Source organism: Podarcis liolepis (assembly GCF_965112155.1).
Source record: "Podarcis liolepis genome assembly, chromosome: 1".
NCBI classification, from domain to species: domain Eukaryota; kingdom Metazoa; phylum Chordata; class Lepidosauria; order Squamata; family Lacertidae; genus Podarcis; species Podarcis liolepis.
This window is the reverse complement of record NC_139554.1, coordinates 135,160,437-135,181,511: the sequence shown is the minus strand read 5'-3', so window position 1 is coordinate 135,181,511 and position 21,075 is coordinate 135,160,437. Positions and strand designations below refer to the sequence as shown.

The window sequence follows — 21,075 nt, the reverse complement described above, 5'->3', positions numbered from 1 at the left end:
GACTTGCGGAACGAATTAATTTCGTCTTGCGAGGCACCACTGTATTACCATAGTATTCTGTGCTACATGAATTGTTTCTCTTAAAAGTTGCCCAGCAGATACTTCTGGGCAGTGAAGTGCTAATGCAGCAGTTTGACTTCACCCCTGGAGGTGCACTCCATTGTCTCCTGAGACAAGTGCCAACAATACGTTACTAAGCCTAACTGTTAAGTTTTTCAACGAGATCAACACAAGCTTTGGACTTTTTATTTTTTTATTTGGAACACACATTTTCAGCCTCAAGGTTGTATTTCCCCATATGAAGAGCATCTGTTCCTGTAGCTGTAACTGAAGGAGAGACTGCAACTAAGTATTTAACTTTTTTTTTTATTACAGCAAACACTTTGAATATTAACAGGAAGGTGATACAAGCTTGCCTATCAAGCAAGTAAAATCTTCACATACATAATAGAAGAAATAATAGAACAGTATTTTAGAAAGCTGAACACAACAAGGGTTTGAGGAACATGAACCATTACATGTCTGATCAAATTGGTAACTGAAACTTAACATCCACTTGAGCTTGCTTTGCTAAGGTGACTATTTCAGAGAGTTTCACAACCTAAAAGACAAAACAAAAATCACCTTGAGATATTTTGTTTCCATAAGATATTAAAAATCTTCAACAAGTACAGGTGAAATGACAACAAATAAAAAGTAATTTGGGTAATTAACAGTATGAATAACTGCAAAATGTTACAGCTACGTCAGATGGAAGAAATAGCTTACAGAGTGTAACAAAAGCTCAGAAAGGAAGTCATATCAGTCTATTCCACCGAAAGATGAAGTCATCTGACTGCTTAATATATACAAGGATGAACAACCTTAGGCCCAGGGGCCAAATGTGGTCCCTTTGGAACAGCTCTGCCAGGCCTGAACCTGGGAAAGTAATGTTAGCCACATCGTTGCCAGAAGCATGCGTGTGGATTCTGGGCACCTTGGGAGCTGCTGTAAGTGCATGCTTTTGTCAATAAAAAATTAAACTATTGTCCGTTTGTCCTCCTTGGCTGGGTGTGCACAGGACATGGGAACATGAAGAGCAAGTGAAGGTGATCTGAGAGAGGGGGGGAAGGTGGTCTGAAAGCAAGCAGAGGTTCAGTCTGAGTGAAAGGCCCCCCAACACAAGACAGCTTCTTCCTCAAGGTGGGAAAGCTAAAAAGCAGAATGTGTTCCCCCAGTGCAAGAGAAACTGGCTGTGCTGGACGGCTTGAGAGGCAGCATGACTGTCTGCACTGGCCTGAACGAGTCCAGCATCCGTGCCATCAAGGTGTGCAAAGAAGGAGATCCATGGGGCTGTGGCATCAAGTGCTCCATTACCTGCCAAGGTGACCAGCCAGGGGTATTCCAAGGCTTTACCACTGTAGCAGGTAGGACGGAAGGCTGTAATTCTCTCATCCACTTCTCTCTCTAAGCTGTCTATTCACTCTACCTGTGATCTCCAACTTTCCCTCAGAGCCACCTAACAAACTCCTCCTCTGACACTGTTCAGAGCAAAAAAGGGTTGTGCCTCAAGCACTTGCTTCACAGAGTATCATTAAGTTACTATGCATACATCAGTTTACATAATTATATGTGTATTATTTAAAAACATGTACAGCTAGATTGCATGGTCTCTTATCCTGAATAAGGTAGGAGTCTAGTTATAAGTATATTGATTATGAACAGATGTAGACAGATGCTGCCCTCCATGGGTTGGGAAGTCAAACACCACTAATCTCAGGATTGTGGGTTTGAGCCTCACGTTGGGCAAAAAAGTTTCCTGCATTGCAGGGGTTGGACTACATGACCCTTGTGGTCCCTTTCAATTATATGATTCTATGACCTGCAGCGGGGAGTTTTCTATGCCAGTGGGGGCTCCCTGCACAATTTGGACCCCTGGTTTACTCAGTGGTTCAGCTTGCACAGGGAGCCTCCGCAAGCACAGAAGGCTCCCTGCTTCAGATGTTTGCCCTCCAACATGGTGAGCAGCAGGCATAGAGCAGGGATGTTGTGAAGCCAGACAGATGTGTGATCATACGGAAAGCCTTAACAGGACTAGATTCTTACAGCCACCTGACTGTGCATTCGTACATTTTGCGGTATACTACAGTATGTGAAGAATCCTAGCCAGGAGAGCCAGTGTGGTGTAGTGGTTAAGAGCGATAGACTCATAATCTGGGGAACCGGGTTCGCATCTCTGCTCCTCCACCTGCAGCTGCTGGGTGACCTTGGGCCAGTCACACTTCTCTGAAGTCTCTCAGCCCCACTCACCTCACAGAGAGTTTGTTGTGGGGGAGGAAGGGAAAGGAGAATGTTGGCCACTTTGAGACTCCTTAAAGGGAGTGAAAGGCGGGATATCAAATCCAAACTCTTCTTCTTCTTCTTCTATAACACTGAAAGCTTAAGAGTGCCATTTCATCATGTTTAGGTAAGTTAACAATGCCTATCAAATATATGTTACAGCAAGAATTTATACAAATAAATTTTAGCTCACCATTTTAGCAGCTTCATCCAAGTCATCGCAGGCAAGTATTTTCAGACCGCTGGCTGTTATTAAAGCTTTAGCATCATCAACTCGTGTACCTACATAGTTAAGATTTTATATTTCAGGATTCACAGGTTATTTCTGTCAATATTATCCAAACACTTGACTCTGAACACAGGACATAGTAACTGGCACAACAGACAGTGTGGCCTTGACTGAAGTAGCTACCATGCTTCTCTTTCCTCACAACCAATCTTTTTCAGAATCATATGGCAATATATTTTAAGGCTAGAGTGGGAGTCCAGTTGTCCAAGAGGCAAAAGCTTTGTCAGTTTTGGGTGCCCTTACTGCGGCATGGTAGGCAATTGTATGTGCACCAACCTCTGCTCCGCTAACTTCAGAGTGAGATTTGTGCCACTTATGTTCCAGTTTTTGTCCAGCTTCTTCATAGCACATAGCTCTCTAGAATGCCAAGGAGTTAATCGGGCACTGCAGTGCTGGAAAGAATGCTCAGGAGTGATCAGGCACTGCCTGTCTCAACTCTCCATTAGAAAGGAGCTTTGGAAGGACCATCCGCTTTTTCCATTGGAAAATTTTCCAGAGTACTCAGGAATCCATCAATTTCTGCCACACCCCTGCCAGTCCCCTTCACCCCCTGCTACCAATTCAAACCTTACTAAACATTGGTGACATCTGGAAACCAGTCACTAAGATAATTTGGATTCAGCAACTCTCCTGACCAGGAGAGTTTTAAACTAGATCTTCAAGGGGGAGGGAGACAACATTACAAATGACAGAAGAACACCTGGTATTTTGAATAATAGCTGCATTTATGCACAAAAAATAAGGTGGCATTTCAGAAACCTGCTAAAGGGCAAGAAGCTACAAGAAAGAAGCAGCTGGAGGGAACAACACATGGTTTCAGTTGTATCTATACAAATGCACAGAGTATGGGAAACAAGCAAGACAAACTGGAGCTTTTAATACAGGAAGGTAAATATAACCTGGTTGGTAATAATAAACTCTCCTTCCTTGGACGTTTTTAAGCATCTGTCATGGATGCTTCAGTTGAGATTCCTGCATTTCAGGGGGTTGGATTAGTGTCTCTTCCAACTCCACAATTCTATGATTCCATTAATGAACCCCCAGTGCTTAAGTCTATATTTTTAGCATCACTGACTGATATATCTTCATATATAGGAGGAAAATATAAGCTTGTGGTATGTCAATGAATGTCTAACTTCAACAGTAAAAGGGACGCTGTACAATTATAAAAGCTACAGATTTAAGAGAAGCTGTAGAAGATTATTCATTGTGTTACAGACTCTGCTTTTCTATATTCTGTACTGCAAAGCATGCAGAAGCAGCATTCGAAATTAACCCATCACCAGTGGCTTTTTGTGACTCAGGGGTGCCACCTAGCAACCAAGCTGAGATTTGCAGTCACATGGTTTGCGACTAGCTGAGCGGCAGAGCCGAGACTGAGATTCCTGCACTGCAGGGGGTTGGACTGGATGACCTTTGGGATCCCTTCCAACTCTACAATCCTAGGATTCTTTTATTGTAAAATGCTCACCTTGTAACCGTACAACAATAGGTATTTTAATCTCCAAATCTTTTACTGCCATAATTATTCCCTGTGAGATCACATCACATCGCATAATGCCTCCAAAAATATTCACCAGAATAGCTTGCACCTGTGTAAAAAAGTACATAGAACTGTAAACATAATGGAGCACAGATTCATTCTGTCTTCTGATAAGAAAATAATGCCTGTTCTGCAAAAGGAAGATCGTTGAACAGTTTGCTAATTTGTAGACATTATGCAATTATGTGGCTGCAAAAGAGCATATAATTGGTAATATGTTTTTCTTAATACCTTTGAATTTATAGTTTTAGGCAACTATACTTGGCAGACATCACCACATGTCCAAACATACAAAAGACTAAGTTGTTTGAAACTAATGCAGTTCATAACACTGGGTTTTGGAAATATATCTTGCCTTAGAAAAAGACACAGAGGCAGCAGTTTTTAGGAGGGAGCCATCATGAGAGACCCAGCCCAATGGGACAGTCAGGGTTTTTACCTACTTTGACCCACCTTAAACCAAGGCAGCTATGCTGTGATTCAGACTGGTGGGACAGACAGAGAGGAGCCACTGAGTAAGGGAACCAGCAGGGAAGCATTGGAGCCAGAGATTGGGGGTGAAGGAGACTCTGATGTGGGCACCGACTCTGATAGGGAAAGAGCAGCGGCTGCATCTCCTGCTCTGCAAGAGAGCTCTGTTCTGGGCCCTCCCCCTCCCCCTTTCACAGCTCAAGAACGGGGGTGGGTGGGGGTGGAAACCTAGCTCCTGTGAAGTGTGTGTGTGTGTGTGTGTGTGTGTGTGTGTGTGCTGACTCTCTGGGTGTTAAGCAATAAAAGTTAAGTGCCATCAAGTCTCGTGCCCGCTTCTGATTTACGGCATCAGGCAACAGTTGGCAGAGCTATTCTGGCATTCTACTTCTTCCCTAAATCCTTGTATGGAGGTCATTTCTATTTCCATGTGACCATCTGCTTCCTTCCATTGATTATTTCTTGATCCAGTCCTCCCAACTTTTCATCAATTTGATCTGGGGCCTCTGTGTATTCTCCCTTTCCATTTTCTACCTCATATTCCCCTGGCTCCTTTTTTTTTGCATCATCATCTGGCTCATTTTCTTTATCTTCATCAAACATTGATCTAATTGTTTTTAATTGTCCAGCTATCAACTGCTGAACAATACCAACAGTCACTGGTTGATCCAAAAGTACTTTTACCATGTTGGAAACTTTTAATGTTTTGGTTATTATTAGCCACTCAATTCACCTCAACATAACTTCATTAAAAACCAAAGTATTGACGTTCTGCAGCTGCAACTGTTATCTCAAAACAAATTCTTTTTCTCATGGCTAGTGATAATTACTCCACTTTCAATTTCTCGAATTCTTTAGGTGGCAGGAAGCAAAAAAAAAAAAAAAAAAAAAGATAACGGAATTTCTATAATCTCTCTTGTCCACCATAAATCAATCTTTCGCTTTCCTTTAGATAGTTTAACAATTCATTTACTTTCTGTTTTTTCCAGCAACAGAAAGTGGTTTTTTTAAAAAATATTTATTAATTTATAAGAGTACAAAATACAGGACTGAAGAATAAAAAGGAAGGGGGGGAAGGGGGGGAATAGATACATTACATCAATCCATAATTCTATTCCATCAACTTCCCATCCATGGCTCCCTAAATTTCCAATTCCTGCTGCATATTCTATTTTTTCTAACTATTTAAACATTCAAATTCTTCTCATTATAAACTTTAACTGCTGAGCTTACTTCAAACTGATTAAAGTTCTAACATTTTTACAATGGTTTTTAAGGTGGTCTAGAAATGGCTTCAATTTCTCTTTTAAAATTTTCTCTTCTTGCTCTCTAATTTCGCTGGTTGAGCTTGCTAATTCTGTGTATTCCACTAATTTCATCTGCCACTCCTGCTTTGTGGGTATTATCTCCTCAACAAAGTGGCATTCACAGATTTTCAGATGGTAGATGTTCGCCAGCAGATGGAGAGGGAGGGAGGGCTCTCATACAGTTTTCTTATCCCAAAGATGTTTTAAAGGGTTTTAAAAAGAGAGGGTGCAATTCAATTGCCTGTTTTCAGGCAACTGCGTGGCATTTGGACATGATGGCATTCTCCTGTTTGTCAGCCTACTGCCATTGACAGCCATAAATTTGTCTAATCCTCATTTTAAAGCCACTGAAATTTCTGCCCACCACTATCTCTTGTGGGAGCAAATTTCATAGTTTAACTATGCACTGTGTAAAGCACTTACTTTTATCTGTTCTGAATCTTCCAGGATTCAGTTTCACTGAATGTCCCTCAGTCAAGTATTATGAGAGAGGGAGAAAAAGTTTTTTCCCTCTATCAACTTTCTCCAGACTATGGCAAATTCCAAGCACCTCTATCATGCTACCTCTTACTGCTTTTTCCTCTAACTCATTCCCTAAGGGACAGGGGCTCATTGCACCAAGCACACATCCATCACTTCTGTCCAACAGGCAGACAGCTGCACATGTGACAATCATTGGCATACACCCTTGCTGCCTTTTTAGCTGCGTATCTATTTGGTAGTTTGAGTTAATTTACCCTCTAGCTCAAGGAGAGGTTCCTATATCCCTGGCTACCTAGTTTCAGCTAAGTCTTATTTCCACCTAAAGTCTAAACTTTTAAAATTAATGGAACCTGAAAAAAATACTAAAGGTTTTTAAAGCTCAAGTTAAAGGTAAAGGGACCCCTGACCATTAGGTCCAGTCGTGGCCGACTCTGGGGTTGCGGTGCTCATCTCGCTTTATTTGCCGAGGGAGCCGGCGTACAGCTTCCGGGTCATGTGGCCAGCATGGCTGAGCTGCTTCTGGCAAACCAGAGCAGCACACGGAAACGCCGTTTACCTTCCCGCCAGAGTGATACCTATTTATCTACTTGCAGTTTGACGGGCTTTCGAACTGCTAGGTTGGCAGGAGCGGGGACCGAGCAACGGGAGCTCACCCCATCACGGGGATTTGAACCAGCGACCTTCTGATTGGCAAGTCCTAGGCTCTGTGGTTTAACCCACAGCGCCACCCGAAAGCTCAAGTTACCGTGCAGTTTTAACTTACACTCAACATCAACGGAACTAGCACAGGACTGTACTTAGAGGTTAGGATATTCCTTGAAAGAAGATGCCTGCTCATAGGAGAAACAGTAACCTGCATTTCTGACTAGCAGCAATACTTGATTAATTAAACATCAGGTTAAACAGAGAACTCTAAATAGCAACTGTGTTCTTACCTTTTTATCTGATGTAATCAGTTTAAAGGCCTCTGTTACTTGTTGCACTGTAGCACCACCGCCAACATCAAGAAAATTTGCTGGGGTGCCTCCATGAAGTTTAATTATATCCATAGTGGCCATTGCAAGACCAGCGCCATTCACTGAAAGAGGGGCAGAAAAAGAAAACAGTAACTATTGGAGGCACTGCTGCACCTTTAGTTCCTATATACAGCATTCACCATGCCCAACATACCAAGACATCCGATGCTTCCATCTAATCCTATATAATTGAGATCTGCTTTGGCTGCATCTCTGTCTCGCTGGTCTTCCTGGGTCCAGTCCTGCAGGTCGAATATTTTCTGCTGACGATAAGCCGAATTGCTATCAAAATTTATCTTTGCGTCCATACACATCACTTGGAAAAACAAACAAGTTGTGTTTAGACCCCTTAATGCTAAGAACAGTAACTTCCCAAGTTATCTATGTGGGCTAGTCCTAACACAGTGCAGATTAAGGTAGCAGAGTCCTGAGCCAGTTTAACATGAAGAAGATACTGTGTTCTAAATGTCCCATAACATGCAAATTCCCTGAAAGCAGAAAACAAGCCTTGCATGCTCTCTGGTGTGCAATAATAAGTTTCCTGCCTGCTGTGCTGGTTTTGTACATGCAGGGAACTTTTTACAGTAGTCAAATTCAGGAGTGACATTCCCCCATCTGGAACCTGAAGGGATGCACTACACTCTTTCACCTCATCCTGCTACATGTATAGACCATCAAAGTTATGGTATTTCTTCCCAAAGCCAAGAACATACACAAGAAAGTCAGAGAAAATGGTGTGCATAGAAGAGGCTCCTATACAAAGGGTACAAATGGGAAAGCCAAACTGATTTAACTCGGAAGAACCAACCTCCCCCCCCCCCAAAAAAAAAGAGAGGGAGAGGAATCAGATTGAGCACATTTAAGGGGTACACTGACCAAATTTCTTAATCTTGTCACGGTACATGTAACTGACAGTCCTAAAAATGTCTTCTCACTGCAGTTTGTAGATCCATTTAAAGCATAAGATCGCTTTTGGACAATGCCAAAACACATCTTAAAAGGGTAAATCTAGTTTGGGGTTTTGTTTTGGGTTTTTAAATCCTCTTAATAAAACAAGAGCAAAAACTCAGATATCCTATTTTGTAATTAAGTTAATAAATTCCACAATTAAGTTTTCAAAGTGAAACAATTCCAAAAGAAAGAAACTTTACCAATCCCTGTAGAATCTTCAACCATGGGGTTAATTTCTACCATAGTAGCATCAAATTTAATGAAGAGGTTGTAAATCTTAATCATATTATCAGCTGCTTCGTTTACCAAATTAGCAGGAAACCCCATTTTCTTGGCCAGCTGGAATTGGAAAACAAAAACACAGAAGGAACCTTTATCAATCAAAAACAAGAAAACTCAGAAAGAATGAGCACATTTAAAACTACCTTACATATAAGCCAGAGATGGGAAACCATCCCCCTCCCCAAGTGAGCCACTCTGCTACGCACCTACACACAACCACCCTCTTTTGGGGAGGTGGAAGATTCAGATCTAGAATATGACATCAAGGAATGGGGGGGGGCTTTAACTTTCCCCCCAGCTACAAAGATCCAGACACAAGCATTCCTCAGACTCTAAGTCTGCTATTGGTATTGGAATAAATGTTCCTATTGAACCAAACAGGAGGACAGACTGCAGGGACTGCAGGGATTGTGGTGATCTGAACCACAGTAGGGAGCAAAGACTTATAAAGAACCCTCCTGCCTCTCCGCCAAGATTGGGTCTCCATGCCTACAATTAAATGTATCTACCTGCTAGCCACAAGGAAAAAAAGCTCCTCCCTGAAGTCAACACGGTGGACGGAGCAAAGCCAAGACCGAGAGGTTCTGTGGGCAAGATGGAATCATCCATGGGTGGAATTAGGCCACTCCTAGTGAAGGTTAATCGGTTGTTGTTGTATTATATACCGTATTTTTCACCCTATAGGACGCACCGGCCCATAGGACGCACCTAGTTTTTTGGGGGGGAAATAAAGGGGGGAAATTATTTTCCCCCCCCCCAGCCACGGATATCTGCCCGAAGTGTGGGGCGCTCTGCTTCAGTGCGCCCCGCGCAGCAGACTGCTAGTCGCAGCCTAGGGAGCCCTGCGGGAACTCCCGCACGGCTCCCTAGGCTGTGGATGTCTGCCCAAAGCGCGGGGCGCTCTGCTTTGGCGTGGCCCGCGCTCCAGGCAAGCAGGCTGCTATCCGCAGCCTAGGGAGCCCTGCGGGAACTCCCGCAGGCTCCCCAGGCTTGCTGATAGCTTCCTAATAGCTTCTCCATGCTTCAGTGAAAGCCTGCATTCGCCCCATAGGACGCACACAGATTTCCCCTTCATTTTTGGAGGGGGGAAAGTGCGTCCTATAGGGCGAAAAATACGGTATCTATTTATGCCCAACCTTTTTCCCTGACAGGGACTCAAGCTGGCTTACAGATAAAAATAAGAACCACTAAAACATAGGAAACACAACCATTTTAAAAAATAAAACATAAAATAAACATTGATAGAATTAACACTAACACCACCCTGAGTCTCTGTCAGGAGAAAAGGCAGGGAATATAATTAACATAATACCATTACTGTACTGTACTGTACTGTACTATATGACTGCTGTTGTCTTGCTTTTTCAAGGGAAATAATAGTCCTGCTCTATTTGGCCTTGCTTAGACTCCACCTGGAGTCCTGTCTCCAGTTCTGGGTGCCACAGTTTAAGGATATTGACAAGTTGGACCATGTGCAGAAGAGGGCAACCAAGATGATCAAGGGCCTGGAAATCAAGCCTTTTAAGGAATGGTTCCGGGAGTTGGGGGGTGTTTATCCTGGGAAACAGGAGACTGAGAGGAGATATGACAGCCATCCTCATTTATCTAAAGGGCTGTCAGATAGAAGATGGAGCAAGCTTGTTCCCTCCCGCTCCAGAGTTGGACCTGAACAAATGAATTTGTGTTACAAAAGGAGATTCCAACTAAACATCAGGAAGAACTTTTTGACAGTAAAAGGTGTTTGAGATGGGAATGGACTCCCTTGGAAACTGGTGGATTCTCTTTCAGAGGAAGCTTTTAAGCAGAAGTTGGATGGCCAACTGTCATGGATGCTGTAGTGTATACGCCAGCAGCATATATGCTAAAATTGGAACAATACAGAGAAGATTAGCATATCATCAATGCTTCAGTTGAGATTCCTGCATTGCAAGGAGTTGGACTAGATTGTTTTTTATTATTTTATTAGTTTTATTAGCTGCTTTTTCCACAGGCAACCCAAAGCAACTTAAAATTAAAACCAGATAAGAAGAACAAAAACACATCTAAAAGGTCCTAGATCATAAAAAGCAGGGGCTGGTTGAAGAGGAATGTTTTTGCCTGGTGAAAACTCTATGGAGCAAATGTTTAGGGGCACAGGAGGCTGCTGGAGCAAGGTGGAGGGGGGGGAGTAGAGGAGGAAGGAGCAAAAATATCCTCCTCACCTATTTCTACTCGCAGCAGCATTCACCCCACGGGGTTTTTCTCTGCACAACTCTAAATCGAAACCATTAAAGAACCTGAAGATCCAGTGTTATATCTTTTAGTTAAACAGACCATATGTGTACATGTTATAGAGAAGCTGTCGCTGAACAAACAATGCATATTTCAGTACCCTGACGGCCTGCTCCTTTTGAATGCCTTCTACAATGTCAACTGGCTCCTTAGCTATGGCATCAGGATTCTCTGCAGCAACATCTTCAATATTGACACCACCCTGGGAACTGCCAATGAGTACAGGACCCTGAAAAGAGAAACACTTTTCAACAAGGTCTTTTTACAATCCCCAAAATATTAAAGTAATTTTGTTACACACTTGTGGGTTGAATATGAAAACTATACAATTAGATACTACATAGAAAGTGAGTGTTCAATTATACGCCTAGAAAAACCTAGAAACACAGAATAACTCATTAATGATAGCCTGGTTGGCAACCAGCTATTTGAGTGCCGGTTGACTGAAAGGTAAAGGTTATCAATTAGTCAATAAAAAAACTATAGGTGTGGCAGCTGGAAATTTACAGGCCCCTAATTCAGTCCTGGAGACTCGAGTCTTTCTTGCTATCATATCTTAACTACCTTCTAAAAAGCAGCTGTCTGAAAATATTCCAATGAATGTGGTTGGGAAAGGTGGTTATATCATTTGCACAAGAAATTCTTATTTATGTGCTTGTGAACTTTCAGAGAAAGGCAGAGTAGAACTCAAATCTAATATTTCCCCCCGAAACGACTGGCCAGCGAAACAAGCTACTAAAAAAAGTGGGCACCACTACCCCCAGTAGGAATCAGTATATTTTTAGAAGAAATTAGTCGTGATCAGCACTTTGGGAAACTCCTAAAGCATTTTATGTTGTTATCAATTCATTCTTGGAAGACAACCAGAGACATTGGAGGTTTAGTACCAACATGCAGTGCGTAAGATAAGACTTTGAAACAGATTCTGTAGTTTTACATTTTATGCGAAAATGATTTTAATCCAAGCCAAAGAAGAACCTCTCCTGCTCTCCACTACCACGGCCAGTTAGCCCCCCCAAATTTGCTACCACTCATAATCCAGCCTGGCTCCATTTATGCCAGGGTAGGCTATAAAATGAAAAATTGTGTTCAAGTCTAAGTATTTTAAAATCTTATTCATGTCCCTAAAGCTGTGCTCTTATTTACACTCTTGTTAAGCACAAAAGAAAAGATAATGGTTTAAAATGCACCCAGTATTTTCTAGGAAAGGCCCCTTTCAGCTGCTGTCCTCAAGAGGACTCCAAAAGGCTGCTGTAGAACTTGTCACAGACGCATGCATGGTATTTCTCTTGAAAGGACTCATATACAGGTAAGAAACTTATACAGGTAAGAAGCTATTTGGGGATTTACTAAAGGCTACTGCAGAGAAGGAAAACCTCTAAAAATCTGAGATGCTCAGATATCTAATCAAAACCTTATATTAATAAACACTTCTGTCACCGAGCACCTTACAATTCATATGTCCTATGAGGCACCTAATTGCTTCATACTATAGTAAATAACACTGACAATGTTTGATAGCAGAATGTTGTTTTTTAAATACGTACTAGAAAAACAAAAACAAAAGATTTTGCCCAGATTGAGAACTAGGGTACTACAGTTAAACCTCGGTTGTTGAACATAAACCGTACCGAAAGCCACTTCGGCTTCCTAAATGTTTGACAACTGAGGCACGACTTCAGATTGGTTACAAGAGCATTTACTTCTGGGTTTTTGGCATTCGGGAACCTAAACGTTCCAAAACAGAGCTGTTCAGGAACAGAGGTTTGACTGTATAATCTATGTTTTGCTCTACTAACTATCCTTCTGAAGACAGCTTAAAAGTCTTTGTCCCAACCAAAAACACTAAACTCAATAATAATAATAATAATAATAATAATAATAATAATAATAATAATAATAATAATAATTTATTATTTATACCCCGCCCATCTGGCTGGGCTTCCCCACCCACTCTGGGCGGCTTCCAACAAAATATTAAAATACTGTAATGCATCAAACATTAAAAGCTTCCCTGAAGAGGGCTGCCTTCAGATGTCTTCTAAAAGTCTGGTAGTTGTTGTTCTCTTTGACATCTGGTGGGAGGGCGTTCCACAGGGTGGGCACCACTACCGAGAAGGCCCTCTGCCTGGTTCCCTGTAACTTGGCTTCTCGCAGTGAGGGAACCGCCAGAAGGCCCTCGGCGCTGCATCTCAGTGTCCGGGGTGAACGATGCGGGTGGAGACGTTCCTTCAGGTATACTGGACCGAGGCCGTTTAGGGCTTTAAAGGTCAGTACGAACACTTTGAATTGTGCTCGGAAACGTACTGGCGTAAAAAGCATTTCTCCTCAAAATAAACTACTCACCTGAAATGATCGTTCCATGGTTATTGCAAAATAGTACTCTCTCCTGGGATATCTGCGCTCACAGATAAACACTTGATTGCATATTCTGCCCTTTTCTCCTGTCTGCTTTGTATACAGTTTTTTCCCAATCATTTTGGAGGAAATCTCTCTTGCTTCTTCTGGACTAATAAATAAATATTATTTATTAATATTATTTATTTGTGTAGCCAAAGCCATCACAAAACAAAACAAAACACATTAAACAGAATAAAATACATGAAACAGAATAAAATATATTACACAATTAAAATAATTATTAAAGTATTATTCTGTCAGATAAGAGTTTGCTTCCCCAAAGAATTTAATTTATTATCCCCACAAACATTTCTTCTTAAAATTGCCACTCTAAAGGCAAACAGGCCTCTTTTTCAGAGTTGTAGGGTGACCTGTCCCCTAATAAAATAAAAAAGTATTCACAAAATACTAGATCACCCTAAGATCCATGTTATCTAATCTACTATACCAAAAAGAGATCAAAGTCCCAAAATGAAGTTGCTGAAGTTTAAGTAATATTTCAAGCATTCTAAAAGTACAAATACTGAAACAATTCTAGTAAATAGTTATGCATAGTAAATGCCCCTGGGCTATTAATGTTTTTGCTTTCTGTGTTAATTAATTAGAAGCTCAACTTACGAAAATACTATTTTCACTCCTCCTTTAAGGCCACCTTCAAAGGTTCCTTTCCCTCTACCACCAGCTAAAACTTGTGCCTTTACAACAAGGTCCTTTGTACCTGGAATAGAAGGAGGGTAGACAAGAATTGTTTCAAATTAAATAATGTACAAATACTAGTTGAGGGTTGTTTTTTTTAACCTAGGCAGATCTAGGTTTTAGAAAAGAGAATGAAAAGCTTCTTTGCAGTAGCCAAGACAGGGGCCTTTGACAGCATGTTGGGCCTAAACAAAACTCTTGTACTGAAGTAAAATAATAATCTCACCCTGGGTCCTGGTATCAGAAGCAGAGGATATTACAGTGTAATATCTGGTAGCCCTGACCTGAGGGAACCGGAAAAAGGGATAGACCCAAAGCAAGGAGGACAAAATGCTTTTTTTTTTTTAATTCAGGGAGCCTTGCAATGCAGCAGAGGAACAGGCTATAAATTAGCATGACTAGTAGTATATACAATTGGAAAGTGTCAGTAACATAACTAATGTCAAAAAGTACACCTAAGTACTTCACAGTTGACAAATCTCTGAATGGTATTCTCTCTCCTACAGTGATTTTGTAGGATCTCAGAAATTGAGAAAGAAGTAAGAATTTGAAAAATGTAAGCAGTTTTATCACTACCTATTAAGTCTCTAAAACAAACAACAAAAAGAAAACATTTACTACATCTATAGACTTCAGTTCTATACCTATTTCTTTTGCAATGTTGTAAGCTTCCTCTGGTGTCTTTGCAACCAATCCATATGGAACAGAAATGCCAGCTTCTTTTAATAGTTCCATACTTAAGTATTCATGCAGCGACAAGCTCCTTCGTTGCTGCACTTGGAACACATAGCTAGGAAACAAACCTTGTCTTCCACTGAATACCTAGGAAAATAGGAACACGACTTTCAGTTTAACAAGGCTTCATTTATTTACAGTTTACATACTTTACTATATAAACAACCAAAACGCGATCTTTTTACAGTGGCACAGCCAAGGCACAGCAGCTTGACCCTCTGGTTGAGATGAAGGGGATGGGGGGTATGTAAATAATAATGAAATATATCAAACAGGGAGAAAAATGGCAAAGCAATACAGTGGTACCTCGGGTTACAGACGCTTCAGGTTACAGACTCTGCTAACCCAGAAACAGTACCTCAGGTTAAGAACTTTGCTTCAGGATGAGAACAGAAATTGCATGGTGGTGGTGCGGTGGCAGCTAAAGTGGTGCTTCAAGTTAAGAACAGTTTCAGGTTAAGAATGGACCTCCAGAATGAATTAAGTTCTGAACCCGAGGTACCACAGTACTGCTTATTATGTTGAGGAGACATTAACAATCTTAAAGCAATTGCAAATCATATTTTAGAATATACAAGACAGAAATAAGCTTAACATGAGTCAACAGTATAATGAAGCAGCAAAAAAAATCTAATACTATTCTAGGCTGCATTCAATAGAAGTCTAGTGACAAGATCAAGGGAAGTAATAGTACTGCTCTATTCCGCCTTGGTCAGACCACCAATTCAGGACACTACAATTTAAGAAGGATATTGACAAGATGGGATGTGTGCAGAGGAGGGCAATCAAGATGATCAAGAGTCTGAAAACCGAGCCTTATAAGGAATGGTTGAAGGAGCTGGGGATGCTTAGCCTGGAAGAGAGGAGACTGAGAGAAGATACGATAGCTGTCTTCAAATAACCCAAGGGCTGTCACATGGAGCAAGCTTGTTTTCTCCTGCTCTGGAGGGTCTGACCTGAACCAATGGCTTCAAGTTACAAGAAAAGATTCCAACTAAACAGCTGGAAAAACTTTCTGTCGGTAAGAGCTGTTTGACAGTGGAACATACTCCCATGGGAGGTTGTGGACTCTCTCTCATTGGAGGTTTTTAAGTAGAAGGTGCATGGCCATCAGTCATGGATGCCTTAGCTGAGATTCCTGCCTTGTAGGGGCTGGACTAGATGACACTTGGGGTCACATCCAATTCTATGATTCTATGAATATGTTTTAGAATGCCATTCTTTTCTGTCACTGTGTGCCTGGGGGCAGATTATCTGCTTTAGAGTCTAAATAAGTCACAGTGTTAGAAAGTCAGATATATAAGCTAGGTGCCAAATAATAATAATAATAATAATAATAATTTTTATTTATACCCCGCCCTCCCCAGCCAAGGCCGGGCTCAGGGTGGCTAACAAGCAATAATAAAAACAAGTTGAATGAATACAACTTAAAAACAAGATTAAAATACATTAAAATATTGAAACATTAAAATATTAAAATGCAGCCTCATCACAGGAGGAGAAAGGGGGGGAGGGAATCAAATTGGCTCCAAGTCAAAGGCCAGGCAGAACAACTCTGTCTTACAGGCCCTGCGGAAAGAAATCAGATCCTGCAGGGCCCTGGTCTCATGAGGCAGAGCGTTCCACCAGGCCGGAGCCAGTGTTGAAAAGGCCCTGGCTCTGGGTGAGGCTAATCTAACTTCCTTAGGGCCCGGGACCTCTAGGGTGTTGCTATTTATGGACCTTAAGGTCCTCCGTGGGGCATACCGGGAGAGGCGGTCCCGTAGGTACGAGGGTCCTAGGCCGTGAAGGGCTTTAAAGGTCAAAACCAGCACCTTAAATCTGACCCTGTACTCCACCGGGAGCCAGTGCAGCTGGAAAAGCACTGGGTGAAGATGCTCCCATGGCAGAGACCCCGTGAGGAGCCTTACTGCAGCATTCTGTACCCGCTGGAGTTTCTGGGACAGCTTCAAGGGCAGCCCCGCGTAGAGCGAATTACAGTAGTCAAGCCTGGAGGTGACCGTCGCATGGATCACTGTGGCCAGGTCAGGGCGGGAAAGGTAAGGGACTCCTTAAATGGCTCCTTAAACCAAAATGTAATGCCTAGTTGCCATTTGGGGGCAAGACAACTCCATTAAACATATGGCTAGTTCAGATGACAATCTTGAGTTAGGATAACTTAAAAAAGAAAAGTCACTTGATGCAGGGACAGTCCACATAGATATCGGCCTATTCCAGCCTCTGTTTCATAACACAACTGTGAGCAGGGCAGTGGGGTAAGTGAAGACAAGCTACATCAATTAAATACTGTATAACATTGTTCACTGCTCCTGCTCAAACATTTTTGTTCCTGAAATTCATTCTGATTGTGCAGATAAAATATAACTGATAGAATTCTACAGGATGTGGCATTAGTGTATGAAAACTGTCAAGATCCAATGATCCCCAGGCCTGCACCTCCAGATGGCGGAGATGTCAGGCACCATCCTGGCGCCCAGGCAGCTTCTCTTGGTCACAAGTGACTGATCATCAGGTGCAAAATATGCCTGGCACCTGGCTAATTTTGAACACTGTCCTGTCCCCTTTATAAAGATCTGAGGAATGAGATCATCACCCCACTCCTACTTACCATCCCAGGCCGCCCGTCTGCAGCTACATTGTTCTTTCTTTTATCAGATCTAAATGATCAGACAACAGCAAAAGTTGCTAGGTTTATTGAGGGTGCAATGAGATTAAGGGCCACTATCTGAACGATAATCTTGGTCATTTGATTGCCCTTTTTACCCACTGTTGTCTTTTAAATTGTATATATTGCTTGTTTTATGTTGCTATGGCCGTTGGCTATTGTGAATAAAGTTTTTTTTAAAAAAACACTGGTCACAACATTTTCAACTAAAGCCCAACAGCATTGTTGAGTTCATGGTTGAGCCTGCACTGCTAGAGTGGACCAAGAATTGGCACAAAGAGAATCAGTGTGAAAAGAGCCATGAGCGCTAAACAGGAACAGGTATAATGAGCCCCATTCCTATTAATGAAATGGCATATATTCAGTGGGAAAACAAATCACCTGAAGAGCTTCCATATTACTGGTGTGATAGGAATTTTATGGTCTTAGATATATGGTACTGTTCATAATCGCACATACATAGATCAACACAGGAAGGCCAACCTGGAACCATTTTGATTCCTAAACTGACCAAATGTTTTCCCTGCAAGGTCAAACTGGAAAAGTCTCCCCATTGTCTCTTTCCTCACAAATCCTGTCTTAAGGACACATTTAAGATATGATTAAGGTGTGAGCCTGTGACCTGGCCCAGGAAATAAGTATTTTACCACTACAAAAGAATGGCCAGGCTCCCCAGGCAATCCAGTCAAGTAACTTGCCAGACAGGAGATAAACTGGGACAGGAGAAAAACAACATGCAAATGTTCTGTTTCAGACCGCCTTTTCTAGGATGTATCTGAGGGGTGGTCTTAGGTTACACCCCTTCTGTGATGAATGCATAATGTTTCTGGGGGTGGTCTTGATTCTAGAGGATGGGAATTTCAAGAGTCTTTATAAGCCCTTGCACAGCATTTTTGGAGGTCCTCTTCCTCTCCTGCGTGTGAGGGGAGCACCCTGTTGCAACAGATCAATAAAGATCCAGCTTACTAGCTGCTTTGCTTCTCAATATTCTCTGGTTGGCCTCTGTTATTTTCTCCTACCAATAGGGAACCTATGTAAGGACTCTATATGGGCTCTTGGATACCCCATAAGGGAAAAGGGCATATTTTTATTTACAACACTGGGGATAGCTAACATGGTGCCGTCCAGAGCCTGTTGGACTCCAACTCCCATCAGCCCTGGGCACCACAGTCCAGCCAGCATGGCCCACAGACAGAACTGTTGGGAACTGGAGTCCAGCAACATCTATATAGCACCATGCTGGTTACCCATGCGCTGACTGGTATCAGAATCCAACCACACAGGCAAAGAAAACATTTTGGTTGCCACTTTCATTTACAGCTTTTAGCAGCAGCTATGTAATCTGTATTTATGATATGCTTAATACATAGGTACCATTGTATTGGGTCTGTTTATATTGCAAAAAATTCATTAAGGGGAAAAAGAACCACCAAAAGCCACCACCAAGGTATTGTAATTAATAAAAAGATACAGCCACATAGAAAACAGTAACTCTGATATTAAGAACATAAATTATACTTCAAAGTTTGTGACCAAGGTTAACACATTTTACTTCAATCTGTAATACCAATTTCCCAGAACTGTACTAAGGGACTGACTGCTTGAGATCTGCATAACACTTACTCAACAGCCTGCACAACAGTCATGGAGAAAAGTACAACCTCTTTGAATTCTGTGGTTTTACATATCAGGACATAACAACAATCATCTGTTCCTTAACAGATCTTTAAAATAGGTAAATACAAACCTCAGATAAAATAGGTAAATACAAACCTCAGATAAACAACACACAACATATTACACCGTGTCTATATTTATTAAATCAAAATAAAGCCAAAATGGAGAAAGAAAAGAGCCTCCACAAAGTTGCTACAAACAGGAGGAACAGCATCTCAAGGTACTAGCTCATGACACACCACAGAGACTTGCATTCCAGCAGTGGGAGAGCTGAGAGTCAGAGTTCATGCCATCGCTCTGCGGTGACAGCCCAGCCCCACCAGGTCTCCTCTCAGCTGTCACCCGGGGGCAGCTATGGCACCCAGCTGCCTTAGCGGAAGAGGCAGGAAGCAGGGCTCATTTCACCCACTTTGCTGGAGGCCCAGCTCCCTCGGGCACCTCCTGCCCCTTGAACTGGGCCAGCTGGTCATGATGGGAGCAGCTCTTTAGAAACTGGTGCCTGAATTCTCTGTTGCATTTCCTCTTCCCTCGCTGATCCTTTTCTCTTGTGTCTTTTTGCTTTTTTTAGATTGTTAAGTCTACAGATAGGAACTGCCTTGTTCTTTGACTGTATGTAAACCATGCAAGGAGCCTTTTTGGCTGAGGAGCAGGGAGCAAACGCTCTGAATAAATAAATATTACACAGGCAGGATGGTGGGAGGCTGAGATGTGTGCAGTAAATGCTTCCAGCAGAAACAGTAGCATCATCTGACTGTTTGATGTGAGGCCCTCAGAAATACAAGCTCTAAAGGTGATGCACGATCAGGAAGAAAGCAAAGGAAATCCCAAGTACGCGAAGACCGGTTCACTGCTTTCTTCCTCTACAAATATGTCAGCCCTGGCTGGCAGCCTCTCTGAGTTTGGGGGGGGGTGAGACGAAGCCGGAGCCCCCTTTCCCTGTCCCCGGCCCCGAGGGGAGGCGAGTCGCGGATCCTGCGCGGGGCCGGGCGCCTCTCCAGGCAAGGCCCGTCCCGATCCTCGCCCTTTCCGAGGGCTCTCCCCCCGGGGGCCCTGGAAGGACTCCCGCTGGCTCCGCCCCGGAGGCCTGTCGCTGAGGCGCCCGGTGACCTTCCCTCGCTGCCCCCGCCTCGGCCTGCCCGTCCCCTCGCTCCGTCCTCCCTCCGCGGACGCGGCGAGCAGGGGGAGGCCCGGCCCCGCTCACCTTGGCAGCGGCTCTCCGCTCCGCGCAGCCCCAGCCCAGCAGCTGCTTCGCCGCCGCCGCCGCCGCCCGGGCGCCCATCATGGAGGCGGCCATGATCCACCTCCTCCCTCAGGTCTGGCCTCGGCGGCAGTGCGCGTGCGCGGCAGCAGGCGGACGGGGGCGCAGACGCGCTGGGTCCGGCGGGCCGCTGCTCTCCCCGGGCTGGGCCGTGGCCAGGCGCCGCCTGTCGAGCCCTAGGCAGCCCGCGGAACTCCCTGCCACGGGACGGCTTTCCAAGAGGAGGCGGCGAATGCAGGGCGGGGGCGGGGCTGTCGCTGGGCCACTAGGCTCCGCCCTCCGCCGATGCTCCCGATCCCCGTCTGCTCGCTGGTTCCCCGCAGGCGTCTGGTGGGAGGCTCCGGCCCCGGCCTCATCCGGCAGGGCTCCTGCTCCGTCCTTGCGCAGCGTCCACACAGCAACACCGGCGCCAGCCGCACTATTCCGGCTTTTCCCCCTCGCCGCAGGACTGCTTCAAAGCTGGGACCGCTTCCAGAGGGTCGCTATTTTCAGGAGGGATTCAATCTCATGCTGGCAAATCGAGGCTGCATAATTAAAGCTGCTTTGGAACGCTTAAAAAACAAAAAACCCATTTCCCCAAAAGTTTATGAGACCTTTTGCAATAAGGAAAGTGACAGGGAAATGTATTGGAAAGTGTGGGATCACGCTTGTTGGCTGTAACTTTGCCTGACTTTGCACAAACAAATCAGGATGATCTCTCCACAAACAGCAGGCA

General features: G+C 43.4%; 1 protein-coding gene across 2 annotated transcripts; it reads right to left on the bottom strand.

The window, feature by feature from the left end:
* Positions 1 to 346: 346 nt before the first annotated feature.
* Positions 347 to 20,744, bottom strand: SUCLA2 (succinate-CoA ligase ADP-forming subunit beta). Of its 2 annotated transcripts, none has more exons than XM_083474158.1 (11): positions 20,304 to 20,744; positions 14,670 to 14,847; positions 13,948 to 14,047; positions 13,276 to 13,438; positions 11,030 to 11,158; positions 8,577 to 8,715; positions 7,580 to 7,741; positions 7,345 to 7,487; positions 4,080 to 4,200; positions 2,513 to 2,601; positions 347 to 601 (listed from the first exon to the last, which is right to left on the bottom strand). In XM_083474158.1, exons 1-11 carry the CDS (start codon positions 20,394 to 20,396, stop codon positions 527 to 529), a joined length of 1,392 nt encoding a protein of 463 aa, XP_083330284.1. In that variant the 5' UTR covers positions 20,397 to 20,744; the 3' UTR covers positions 347 to 526. The 2 variants fall into 2 exon arrangements, with proteins under 2 accessions (XP_083330284.1, XP_083330285.1); XM_083474159.1 differs by lacking the exon at positions 20,304 to 20,744 and adding an exon at positions 19,355 to 19,405.
* Positions 20,745 to 21,075: the final 331 nt, after the last annotated feature.